Below are 13,989 nucleotides of genomic sequence, written 5' to 3'. Positions count from 1 at the left end.
GCAGTGAAGGCGGTGGAGGAGAGGAAAAGAAAGAGGACATGGAGGAGGAGGAGGAGGAGGAGGAGAAGAAGAAGAAGGGATAGAAGGAAAAAGAGAGGGGTAAAAAGGGGAATAATCCATTTGTGGAAGGAGAAGGAAGAGAATTTGGATGATGGAAGGAGAATGGTGAAGTGGGGGAGTGGGGTGGGTGGAAGCGTTAGATGATGCATTTAAGAGAAGGTTGTTTTCATGGAGCAACCTTGCATTAAATTTTGAGATCACTATTTGGCTTTGCACATATAGGTGCATTATATGTGTTGCTATAGTGGATTCAAGTGTATATTTATCAATCTTTTTAATTTATTAGATGTGTGTAGTCTTTTATCCAATTAGTTGAATTTTGATGCAATTAAATATTTAAAAATGTTTGGTATCTAAAATAAATTAGTCAAAAACAATCTAAACTTATTTATTTAGAATATAATTTTTATTGATATTTGTTTAATATGTGTGTCTTCTTTTATTCAATAGTGTCTTAATAAAAAAAATTTTCAAACGCGCTTGAGCACATTTAAACACCATCACATATAAGCATGTCTAGCTATATTTTTAACGTGTATTATTAAAATGAGTTTAAAAATAGTATGTATTATTGAGTTAATACTCAATTTGATTCTTGAAATTTGTGGTCGAACTCAAATTGATCTCTAAAATTATAATTGACTCAATTTGGACCTTAAAATTTACAATAGTAACTCGTGACCATCCCTGAACCAATTTTCGTGATCGACGTATTAATTTTGCATATTAACTTGCTAAAATTTGGATTCTTTACTAAGTTTCATGTAACTGAGATCTACTAGATCTACTAAAATTTGACTGAGTTCCTAACATCCTCACGAAGTCGACAATAACAAATTCAATTTGGAAAATCTTGGGCTTTATGAGCAGCGCTCGATCTTCTAAAAATTCTAATAGATTTTTATCACATGAAATCTGAACGAAAAATCTAAATCAGAGTGAGTTAATGTATCAAATTAACATGTTGTTAACGGAAATCAACTTAAGGGTTAATACGAACTACAATTACAAATTTCGGGGTCTAGTTTGAATCTATTAGAATCTTAAGGGTCAAATTGAGTCCGAACTTAAATTTCAAGAGTTAAATTGAGTATTAACTCATATATTATTAAAACATAGAATATTTTAAATACTTTATATAATAAAAAAAGACATAAAAATAATTAAAAAAATTAATTTATATTTTTATATCAATAAAATACTAAAATATCATTACAATTTATCTATAAAATATTTNCATTAGTTTTTATTTTTTAAAATTTATCATATTTAATAAGTTCTAACATTTTAAAATTTAATATTTTAATGAAGTTCCTAAATTAGTTACAATTTTTTAATAAAATATCGTTAACATTACAAAAACATTTTAAAATATATTTTTATCATTTCACCTTTACACTCTTTATGTTAATTAACTTGGGTTTATATGAAATTTTAAAGATCATTTGCCCTTCGCCCCGTCCTTTCTTATACATGCACCGCTCCAAAAATTCTTTCAACTTGCATATATAGATCCAAAAATTGACTTATTCTCTAAAATTTAAATATTTTTAACTGATAAATTTAAAAGTTAAATATTTTTTAGTAATGTAATAATATGTTATTGAATAATAATATTTGTGTAAATTTTTTTATGTTGTCAATAGATAAAAAATTAAATTCATAATTAACAAAAGATTGATGTATGTGTAACATGAACTATCACATGACATGTTGTTAAACAAATTGACTCATCATGGAGTAAAAATTGGAGAGGGACCAATTTAAAATTAATATTTCGTGCTATTTGTTCTAGATTTTTCTTTTGGACCAAATAAAACCACTTAATTCACGACTCAAACTAATTAAATTATATTTGAATCATATATGCGTATCTTCTATCTTGCCCAAGTTGGTTGGTTTATCTTGTAACACAGTAACAGTATTTCACATTCAAACATATCTGTATAATTGATATTCATTGAATCTTGGATTGAAGAAGATTTAAAAGCTTAGAAACTACAATAAATACGTTCCNAATTAATTCATTAATATATATTTGTATATACACATATATTTATATATTTATATTTTGATATATATTTTAATTTAATAATTAATTTTTAATATATAGATAACATATAATAGCATATATATAGTTGTAATATTTTTACAGGTAATAAAAGTTTAATAAACTCTCTCTAAACACAATACTTATTATTAGCTTAATTAATCCCAATCTATCATGCATGAATTGATGATTACACGAGTTTAGAGCTTCTCAATTCATGCATGTACTTTTGTTGGCACCATAAATTCCAAGCACTTAACTCGCATATATATGTAGTTGCATAATAATAAATGCATGCATTTAGTGAGTTAGTTATTCTTCATAGTTTATAGTAGTATAGTATATTAGTAGTATCAATTTCTTTTTCTATTTTTATGCTTAATTATAGTGCATGCATGCCGTTGAATGTGTATGATGATTTGAGTAAGAACAGTTCAGATTTCAGACGATTTGAGTATTATATGTAATATAGTGTAGGCCACACTATGAAAATAGCTTGTAATATGAAAGTAGAATTTACAATTTAATTACTTGATCTTATATTGTTCTCATCCTTTACAGAGGAAAACATGAAATTAATATATCCTCTTGTACAAGCTAAGAACCTATTTGTTGGTTTATGTAAATTAAATTTAATACAAATAGTTAATGGAGTGATGAGTGACGTAGTTGTTAATAATGTAATTGTTAAGTAATATTTTTTTTTTATATTACAGAAACACAATCAAAATCTTTTTATAATACTTATTTTCGATTTCCTTATAAAAAAAACTCAAATCCTAATAATTAATCATTAACGTTTTAGAATTAAAGAAAATTTTTTTACATTAATAACCTTTAGTAAATTTATGTCTAAATTCAAATGTTATTGACTCTTCAACATGTTAATTATTTATATTAAATTTAACGGTCGAAAAACATTAAATCTGTTCAAAAAAATTTTAAACTGAAATCGGATATTTAAAATTTTGTAGAAACTCAAAAAATTTTTAAAATATTAGAGAACAAATTAAAATTTTATCTAAATATTGGGACAAAAATAATATTTTATCCTATTTTATTATTATTAGATCAAACATATGACCTATTTTATAGAAATGTCATATATATACCTCATTTAATAATAATAAAAACTAAAGATTAGTATTAACTTATCTATAAGATCAAAAGTAAATGCAAATAATCTATGCATGACTAATATAGTTAATTCCAAAAAATGATTGTGAAATGGTCCATTTTTCTTAATGATATAATATTGTTTATGGAGAGGTATTTGTATATATGTACACTATATGCAGACACTATGTGCAGACACTATATTTAAACACACATTTCTTTTTCAAAAGATTTCTTTGATGTCAAATTTAAGAGTTCACATACATAATAACAATACCGATTTACTACATTAGCAATGTTTGAAAAATAATATATTTAAAGTTATTTTATTTAGTTTATCACTTATAATTTCATCATACATGTAATATTTATATATAATTACGTATTTATTACAATTAATATAAAATTATTTTAAATTAATTTTTATTATTTCTCAAATATTTATGTCACCATATATAAGTAATAAAGATAATAGAGTTTGTGGTTTTTTTGTAAATTGTAGTTTTTTTATTAAGAAGACAAAAAAAGTAAACATTTACCTTGTTTAATAATATTAAATAATAATTAATAAATATTAAATAAAATAATTTTTAATTATTTTAAACTAATTTATTTTAATTACCAAATATTTTCAATATATATAATGAACGTGATTACAAATAGTATGCGTCACTAATAGTTAAATGAGTTGACTATTAAGTTAAGAAGGTACCCACTTTTCTTAAATGTCACATGGACTATAGGTAGAAAAAGAGAGTAGTTTGTATTTTGTGTTAAATTTGTGCCTTTAATTTGTGTCTCCATGACTCCATCCTCCTCTGTTTTACTTTTATCTGTATTTTGTTCTTGCATGGTATATACGGTATATATTTTTTTGTAGATAAAGTCAATTATCCAAAAAATCAATTGGGTAATTAAGGTTAGAGCCGTCTAACGAGCAAAATGGTAGTGTAGCTCATAAAAGAAAATATAAAACTGTTAGATGTATTATCAAATTTTTTTAATGGCATATAATTTTGGAAGTAAGAATTCATTATATATAACTAATCTATTAATTAATTTTTTTAGTCTAATTTTTTTTAGTTTAATAATTTAATAATATAATTTATTATATACTTTTAAATAATAATATTAACTAATAACCAAAAATAATAAATTTTGATAATTCTTTTAGTATTAATTATAAGATGATAGGTATATTAACCAATAAATAAAAAAGACAAGTAAGAACTAATCTATAATATATATCTACCTATGATGGACACACACAAAATACGACACGACACGGACCAACACGCAAATTTTAAAACCTTTTAAGATACGGGAACATATAAAATATAAAGTAATTTTTAAATAAATCGTAATGATATTTTGATTTTTTATTAATATTAAAATATAAATTAATTATTTTATTTTTTTAATATTTTATTTTAATTATATCAAATATTTAAAATATTTTTTTTTCAATAAATAATAATATATACTATATCTAAATTTATTTTAAGAATATATGTTAACAATAAGACTGAACACGCTAACACGTGATGGTATTTAGACGTATCCGGAGAAATTTTTTTATTTTTTATTAAAACACGCAGTTGGACATGTCGAACGAGTGTCGATGAGTGCCATATCTAAAATGTATCCGACACGCGAACAGGACAACTCAACAAAGTATTTGTGCTTCATATTTATCTACACAAGTATACACAATACATGATTCAAACTCTCCATACTTATTTAAAAGAACTAATAAAAAATTTTATATACGATTTAAGCGGACTAGTAAATGTTAATTGTATATGCTATGTATTCTAGTTAGTCAGTTGAATTGATTAACATAGTATTTTTTTAATATTATATTTTTATCTATCTGCAAAATTGAAGGTATAAAGTATTCGAGAGAGAGGGATCGGACATCGGAGATTAAGATTATGTATGGTGAATATTGTGATTTGGAAGGATGTTAGGTGAAATATCTCTATATCCATTCTTTTTCAGCACACTTAAAAATAAATAACCTTACTAATAACCTCAGGACCCGACCGTAATGTTATTCCAAATCTGCCAAACTATGATATTTATTGATAACAAGTTTTCAACTAAAATCATCCTAAATCTTTTCCGCTAAGTTTTTTTTTTTAAGTAAATGGAAAAAATCAATACATTGAAAAATATATTCTAAATTTTAAAAATATATATTTTTCATTTTTTAATTCAATAAACTGAAAATTATAACTGGTCATAGAAAAAACTATTTATGATTATTTATCTCATAAAAATGATAATTTCATGACTATATATTAGTAGGATTTGCCTTTGACTCATTTAATGCTGTGTGAATTAAGAAAATTTATATGCATATCTATAGCTGCTTCTATACTTAGATATTGACAATTTGTGCCACAGTCACATTCATCATCACACAGCCCCTTCCTGAGTGTCCCTTATTTTATTGGACCAACTACCAACTATTAACTAAATTATTTTTACCCCACATTTAATGAGAGAAGGATAAATAAGATCTGTTTGGAAGCTTTAAAAGTAGTTTTTTTTAGTTTTTTATTTATAAAAAGTAGTCGTATTAATATTTGATGCAATTGTCAAAATTAAAACACAATTTTTTAAAAAATTATTTAAAAATTTATAGAGAAGTTAAAAAAAAAAACTTCTCTTATAATACTATTACTTTTTATCACATTTTTATAAAATAAGTATTTTTAAAACTAAAAATTCAAATATAAAATAACTATTTTTTATGTTTATAAAAAGTTTAACTATTTTGTCGTAAAATATTTATTATTCCACTAATTTTAGTTACTTTACTACTGCATAATATTTATGTAACATTTTTTTTAAATTTTATAGCTAGATTATAGAAGGAAATAATAATCCATTATTCATTCAAGTAATTGATGTACTAGGTGTGAATAAATTTATTGTAACTCTAACTAAAAGTGATAACAATTATAACATTAAATATAACAAAGTGATCAACATAAACCCTAAACTCATTCCTAAATTAAACAAATAAACTCAAAATTTTTAGATTAAATTGATAACAATTATATGTCTCAAAGGAACGATTTGGTTAGAGATTGTGTTTTGAGTCATCTTGTCTTTATTATATCTTGTTTTTGTATTTTGGTTATAGTCTTATGCACCATGCATGTGTTATTAGTCTTACACTCATGGTCAATTGTTTTGGCTAATAAAAATTGATATTCAAGTTAATCTTTTATTGCTCTAGTAGCTAATTAAGGTTTTGATTGTTTATAAATATGGGATATTGAAATAAAAATATAAAGATATAAAATTAATTTAACGGATAAGATATGAATATAAATATTATATTTTAAAATTTTAATTCAGTATATTTTATGTCAATCTTAACAGAAAAAATATATAGACATTAGTAAGAATTATAACTTATTTTTAAATTTTTTTTTCATTATTTTTATGGATTCTTTATAATTATATTTTTTTCTAAATTTTGTGTGAAAAAATAAAAATAAATTGAACTTTTATAATTTTTTTTATATTTAATTTATTACCAAACAAAATATAAAATATTAATTTTAATATCTCTATCTTTTATATCTTATTTTGTTTTTATATCCAAACAAGGCCTTATAGCTCATATGCAGAGGATACAATTTACTAATTAATGAAATTCATATGCAAAAATTAACAGAAGAAAATCACAACTAGATTATTTTGTACCATGTTTATGTAAAACAAACTGGATAACTGGAATATGTATATATAATGTATAATCTAGAATTATATTAATTTCTATTATTACATAAATTTAGGCCTAGAAAAGCAGAGCAAAAATAGAAGACTCTAAACAAACTCAGCTATGAATAAATAAAGAGAAGATATATTGAAGAACAATTATTACAACAAAAATTCAAATAATGCCTAAATTTTCACCTTACGTTTGCAATTCATGTCCTGAACTTGCTTACTTGAAAAATCAACATTCACAGTGCAATTCATCTTAATTTCAGCATGTTTTTTAATTACCAAAACCTTAACATGCCCTGAAATTTCTGTGTAGGTGTTTAAGGTTATGTGCCCGGACATAACATCCGAAAACAATTCCGGCCTAGTCGCGAGCCGGTCCGCCAATACATCTGCCGTGACATTCATCCTAAATGTCCGCCTAGCCTTGGCAATTCCCGGCGGATTCTTCACCTCGGCCACGGCCACTCCACGGTAGCTTATGGCCGTGGTTGCATTACGAAATTTGAAGGATGCAGAATTAGGATTCTTAATAGACATATCTATTAAAAGAGACATGTTAACCTTAACACTAGGAGTCATTGGATTTAAATTTACACTAAAGTCTAGGTTTGTGAGTGTGATATTATTAGTTGTAACTATGGGATCTTTGGCCTTAAAAACTGTGAATGATAAAATCACACTTACTATTACAAATATTAAGAAAGAAATTGCACTTACACATCCACATAATTTGATTCTCCTAAGATGTTTGCTTTTGATGAGAGCTTCTTCATCATCACTACTACTTTGTTGGTCTCTTGATGGGGCTAAGGGTCTAACTTGATCAATTTCTGCCATGGTTGATTTGATGAGGTTTTGATAAAGGGAAGAAGTGAATGGAGAAATTGATGAAGATATGGTGGTTGGATTTGAATTTATTTTTGTTTGTTACTTAGTTTGAATATTTATAGTAGTTGTGTTTATTTTCCCTTTCTTTTTGGTCACACAAGCATGTGACTCATGTTAATTAATTTGATTTGAAATTTATTGATTTATACTCTTTGACCTTTTTTAGAAGAATGAAAAGGAAAGAAGGTGGATGCATTAAGAAAAGAAATGCGGTATCTTGAATATTTCATTATCTAAAAATAAGTGTAATTAAAAAGAGAATATTTATTTTTCACAGATTGTGGTTCATTCTTTTAAAAAAAATTGCATAAAATTGCTTAATCAAGTTTTACTCAAACGTTTTTTATTAAGTCAAGAATGTTGCACCTTTTAATGCATTCAAATAATTTTTACCATATATTTGCTACATTTTATAAAGATGATTTAGATTTACAAACACAATTTATTATTTTAATTGACCAAATTTGTAATGATAGTGAAAATTTAATTTAAATATTTATTTTAGCATATAAATATGAATTTAATTTTTGATGCGCTGTCAATATATATAAAACCCTTTTACACGTACATCCAATTACATAATACCATATTAGTAAAAATAATTATTTTTTACATTAACTACGTGAATGATCATCGAAATTACGTTGTATAAAACGTTTTACACTGTCGAAATATCAAAATTAAACTCTATAAATATATGAATAATTTATCGTACTATACAAATAATATTACATTCTTTTCTTTCTTCAGAATACATCTGCGTCAGCTCATCTACTCAAGTGTAAAATTGCAACTATATATTTGAAGTTAGTAAGGGATCGGAATATCGGATAATAAAATAAAGATTTTCTAGTTAAATTAAAAAGAAAATTAATTAAAAACATGTAAACAACATTGCCTGTTTTTATTTATGTTTACGCTATTTGGACACGGTCTTATTATTACATAGTGTTGTTTTGTCATTATTTGTGCCTTGAATAAATAGCACTAGTACTAGCTAGTATTATTATTACACATGGGCATTTGCGTATGGAAACAAATTGTTTCTGTTATCTACATGTAAATTATAAGAATATTCAATAGAATTTCATACGAAGTATAATATCACTACCAACAAGGTTTAGGGTGAATTATAAGTAGCTTAGTTTGGTACCTATTTTGTAAGTGTAGCACAAGGTATAATAACTATACAAAGCAAGAGTAACAACATCATACATCTATACTTTTAAACACGAGAAAATAAAAGATTATTTTCTTTTGGATTTAACAGAACTTTTGCAAATCCTTTTTATTTTAAATTTTATTGACTAAAATGATAAAATTATCTCACTTTATAGAATTTAAATTTCTATAGTATTGTTGAAAAAAAAAGGCTGTATTATACATCTTGTTCAATTATCTCAATAAAGAAAGACTATTTTTTATTGTGATGCTAATTTTTTTTCTCATGTCATTTCTTAATTCGACGGATGAATAACTAATATTTTTTTATAAATTTTAAAAATTTTTTTGCTCGATATCGTGCCACGTGCTTAGGGAAGGTCGCTCTGCCTAACTATCAAGATGACGAAGATTATTCATCTTTAATTATTATGTATTCTATTATATTATTATGTAAGGCCAAATTATGTAACTAATTTAACAAAACTTACTGATAATATATATATAGATATATATATATATATATAGTGCTACAAGCCTAGGACAGGGACATGCAATAAGATAGCGGTGATGTACTAATTAATTTCTGTAGAACCTTGCCTAATAGGCTAATATGTTTTCCATTGTATGTCTGAACAAATTAATGGATCACATACACTTCTAGAAGGTGGCTGTTACCGCGTTGATAAAATTGCATTCCTAATTAACGAAATCATTCTTTCATTCAATAATATTAAGAGTCAACTTATTCCTAGGGCTGGAAGTGAGTCAAGTCAATTCATGAGCCAATTCGAACTTGACTAGTTAATAGTTCGATAAGCTGAGTTCGTAAACTGGTGAGCCAAGTTTGAGTTTGAAATTAAGTTTATAAATTAAATGAGCCGAACTTGAGTTTGAATAAGCTCAGCTCATTAACTCATGAACTAACTCGATTACATATATAATTATTAATACAAATATAAGATATATTTTATATATTTAATCTATATTTTAATATTATATATACACATTAAAATAATAATATATAATTTTATATATATTTTAATTTTTTAATAAATTAGAAACCCAAAAAACAAAGAAACCTAAAAGGATAAAAATCATGAAATAAAGTGTGGCGGACTGGCAGTACAGAATACTTTACTACCTTTATATTCACAAATCACAAATCACAACGGTCATTGGTCAATAATAATAAACAAAGAGAGCCACAGAAAAATAGGAAGAGTTTTTCCCAAAATAAAAACCTCTTGACTTGTAATGAATCGGTGATTTACTTCGTTCTCTCAAATCGCAAATTAGTTTGTTTGTCGATCTACTTTAAAGTTTGATCTTTCTTTTTCTGGAAATCAATTATCAAGTAAGTTATATTTTTTATGTTCTTTCAATTTTTGTTTTTTTCTTTTTGTTTATTTTTTTAATCTTTAGAGTTTTTTTTATTGATTGTTCAACACATTTGTTTTTCTAATAACAGTATCATGAGAATTTCTGAACCTGAAAATCAATTATTAGTGTTTGCTTCAAATGAAAACACAACTAATATACAAAATGAAAAACTACTTCTTTCTATTGATGGAATATCATCACCAGAAATATAAGTGGAACTTGAAGCAGAAGCATTAGACAACAATAAAGGAGAAAATCAAAGTGGAGAAGATGAAGAGGCAGAAGACAATGAAGATGAGGGTGTTATTCACAAAAATAAAAGGAAGAAAACCTCCTTTGTCTGGCAACATTTTAAAAAAGTGAAATTATCTAATGGGATTGTGAAAAATCAATGTGTTCATTGCAAAAGAAAATATGCAATAACTGACTCAAAAGCTACAAGTCAATTGAATAGGCATTTGAAGAACAATTGTCCTAGCTACAGAAAAATGGTGTTGACAAAACAAAAAAAAAAATTGAACTTCCCTCAAAGCAATTCAGCAGAGCATCCAAATGTCATTGGTCCTATGTTAGTAACTCCTGGTGGAAAGTATGATCATGCAAGACAAAGAGAAGCAACATCACATTGGTTAATGATGTACGAGCATTCATTTAGCATTGTTGAAGAATTTGATTTTTCATTGATGATGAAGTGCAATAATACAGCTTATGAGAAGATTGGTAGAAAAACGCTGAAAAGTGATTGTCTCAAAATATATGAAGCTGAAAAGAATAAGTTAAAGGCAAGTTTAAAAGATGTGAGTAAAATCAGTTTAACTATTGATTTGTGAAAATCACAGAACCAGAAAATTGAGTATATGGTTATCACATGTCATTATGTTGATACAAATTGGATACTAAAAACGAGTTCTTAGTTTTGTTCATATTCCTCCACCTCGACGTGGTGTTGATATTGCAGATGCTATTTTCAAATGTCTTATTGAATGCGGTATCGAATCAAAGATTTATTCTATATTTGTAGATAATACATCCTATAATGACTCATGCTTAAAGACATTGAAGGACATGATTTCAAGACATAGAAAATTGTTTTGTGGAGGAAAGTTGTTTCATGTGCGATGTTGTGCACACATCTTAAACTTACTCATTCAAGATGGATTAGGGAAAATAGCAGGAATAATTGAAAATATACGTGAGAGTGTGAAGTTTATCAATCAATCTGAGGCAAGGTTGCATACATTCTCCGAGATTGTTCAACAATTGCAACTTCCTAGGAGAAAATTGATTCTTGACTGTCCTACACGATGGAATTCAACTTATCAAATAATATCTACAGCATTGCACTTTAAGGAAGTCTTCCCTCGATTCCAAGATCGTGAGCCAAATTATAACTGAAGTTCTACAAGTGATCAATTGTGCAACCAATATCATATCTGGAAGTGAATATCTTACTGCCAACCTTTATCTTGTTGAAGTATTTCACATTAAATTAATTTTGGATGAAGCTGTTAGTAGTGGACATTTTTTCATGAAGGAAATGGCTGCCAAAATAAAACTGAAGTTTGATAAATATTGGAGTGAATGTAACCTTCTCATGGTTGTTGCTACTGTTTTGGATCCCAGATGCAAATTGACAGATCTTAAAATGTGCTTTCAGCAGATATATGGATAAGAAGCTACAAGAAATATGACATTGATGCATCCAATCTTGACAGAAATGTATCAAGAGTATGTCATTCTATCCAATGAGTAAGAAGGATTAACTTCACCAAGTGCAAATGGCGAAAGTAGTATCAACTCTACAATGCAAAGTTCAAACTCCTCACAAACTGGGTGATCAATAATGATAAATTTTGTAAAGGATGAAGAAGCAGTTCCAGCTTTAAAATCTGAATTAGAGACTTACTTGGATGAACCAAAATATTTTCAAAGAGAACGTGATGTAACTAGCTTCAGTGCTTTAGAATGGTGGAAGGTAAATCGTGAAAAATATAGGATATTATCTAGAATGGTAGCTGATGTTCTTGCTATTCCAATCTCAACTGTGACTTCAGAGTCAATTTTTAGTGCTGGTGGAACGGTAATTGATACATTTCGATCCTCACTAAGTTCGACTACAATTGAAGCTTTAATTTGTGGAGGAGATTGGCTTCAAGTTTTTTATGGCCTAAGAAATAAGTCTAAGGTAGAAGATAGCTCGGTGGAGATTGCATTACCAATTTAAGTTGTCAAATAAATATTCAAAACTTGATAGCTGATAGGTATAAGATGTAATGTTTTTAGTTTGTTAAATATATGGATGCATTGTTTTTTATTTTGTTATATTAAAATTATAATTTTTTTTATATAGAACTATAGATTATGTTCCTGTTATTTGAGCTAGCTCGTGAGCTTTCTATGAGCTGAACTTGAGCTTAAGAAATATGCTCGATTGTTAATGAGGCAAGCTGTGAGCCAATCTCAATTTTTGTGAGCCGAGCTTGAGCTTTATCTGGCTCGACTCAGTTCGGCTCACTTCCAACCCTACTCATGCCGAAAGGGACACTCCTAAGATGGAAATTAAAGGAAATGGAATCTTGATGATTTTTTATTTTAAGAAAAATAAAAACTACAATAAGAAAGACTAAAACGAAGAAAACAATGGAAGATTTTTTTTTTTGGTGACTAAACATAACACAAAGAAAAAAGATATAAGAGAAAGAGTAGCACTCCTCTATAATAATAATGTCTAAATTATTAGGGGGCAGTAACCACTCTAGATACACCTGTTTGTTTAAAACAGCAGTCTTAGCCATTAAATCAGCCGCTCTGTTTGCTGTGCGCTGGATGAGAACTAAAGTAGCTGTCCAATTGCGCTGGAGCATCTCTTTGATTTTGTCAAGCAGATCAGAGTCATTCCTAATCATGCTGGTTGTGCCTCGCGAAACAAGAAGAAACACATCAAGATTATCAGTTTCACAGATGACCTCTTTGCACTCGCAATCTCAAGCCATAACAAGCCCTCTCCAAATAGCATGAAGCTCACAACAGAGAACACTAGAAAGATGTATACTGGCAGAACAACCTTTTATCCAAATTCCCATGCTGTCTCTAATAATACATCCAAAGCCAACTAATTGCTCATTTTTAAAAACGCTTGCATCGCAATTCACTTTACAAACATTCATTGGAGGTTGTTCCCAGTTATATTTCAAAGAAGAAGGAATAATATATTTTTGGTTGGTAACAACATTAGAGAAATCTCGGGCAGCATGTTTAACCAAGTGAACAATTTTCTCCTTACTCCATAGATCATCTTGATGGAAGATGTCATTGTTCCTATCCCTCCAAATCCACCAAAAGGCTGCTGCAAAGAGAAACTCATTTTTGTAGAGGTTAGAACGAATCCAAGACACAAAATTCAAACTAGAGTCCTCAGCAGTCATTCCCAAATTTAAGCTAATCCAAATTTGATAAGCTTTTGGGCAAGTCCTAAAGCAATGGTTAATATCCTCTTGAGCAAGATAACATCTCTGACAAAAATCAGAAGTAGCAAGACCTCTTTGAAAGCGGTAACTAGCTGTGGAAACTCCGTTGTTGAG

The 13,989-nt window shown here is 27.3% G+C and overlaps 1 protein-coding gene across 1 annotated transcript; it reads right to left on the bottom strand.

Moving 5' to 3' along the window:
- Positions 1-7,089: 7,089 nt before the first annotated feature.
- On the bottom strand, positions 7,090-7,871 carry LOC107472891 (uncharacterized). The gene has a single exon (XM_016092415.3). It carries the CDS (start codon positions 7,811-7,813, stop codon positions 7,151-7,153), a length of 663 nt encoding a protein of 220 aa, XP_015947901.1. The 5' UTR covers positions 7,814-7,871; the 3' UTR covers positions 7,090-7,150.
- Between the last annotated feature and the right edge of the window lie 6,118 nt (positions 7,872-13,989).

The sequence above is a fragment of the Arachis duranensis genome, chromosome 2 (assembly GCF_000817695.3).
Source record: "Arachis duranensis cultivar V14167 chromosome 2, aradu.V14167.gnm2.J7QH, whole genome shotgun sequence".
In the NCBI taxonomy this organism is placed as follows: domain Eukaryota; kingdom Viridiplantae; phylum Streptophyta; class Magnoliopsida; order Fabales; family Fabaceae; genus Arachis; species Arachis duranensis.
This window is presented reverse-complemented; position numbering and strand designations above follow the sequence as displayed.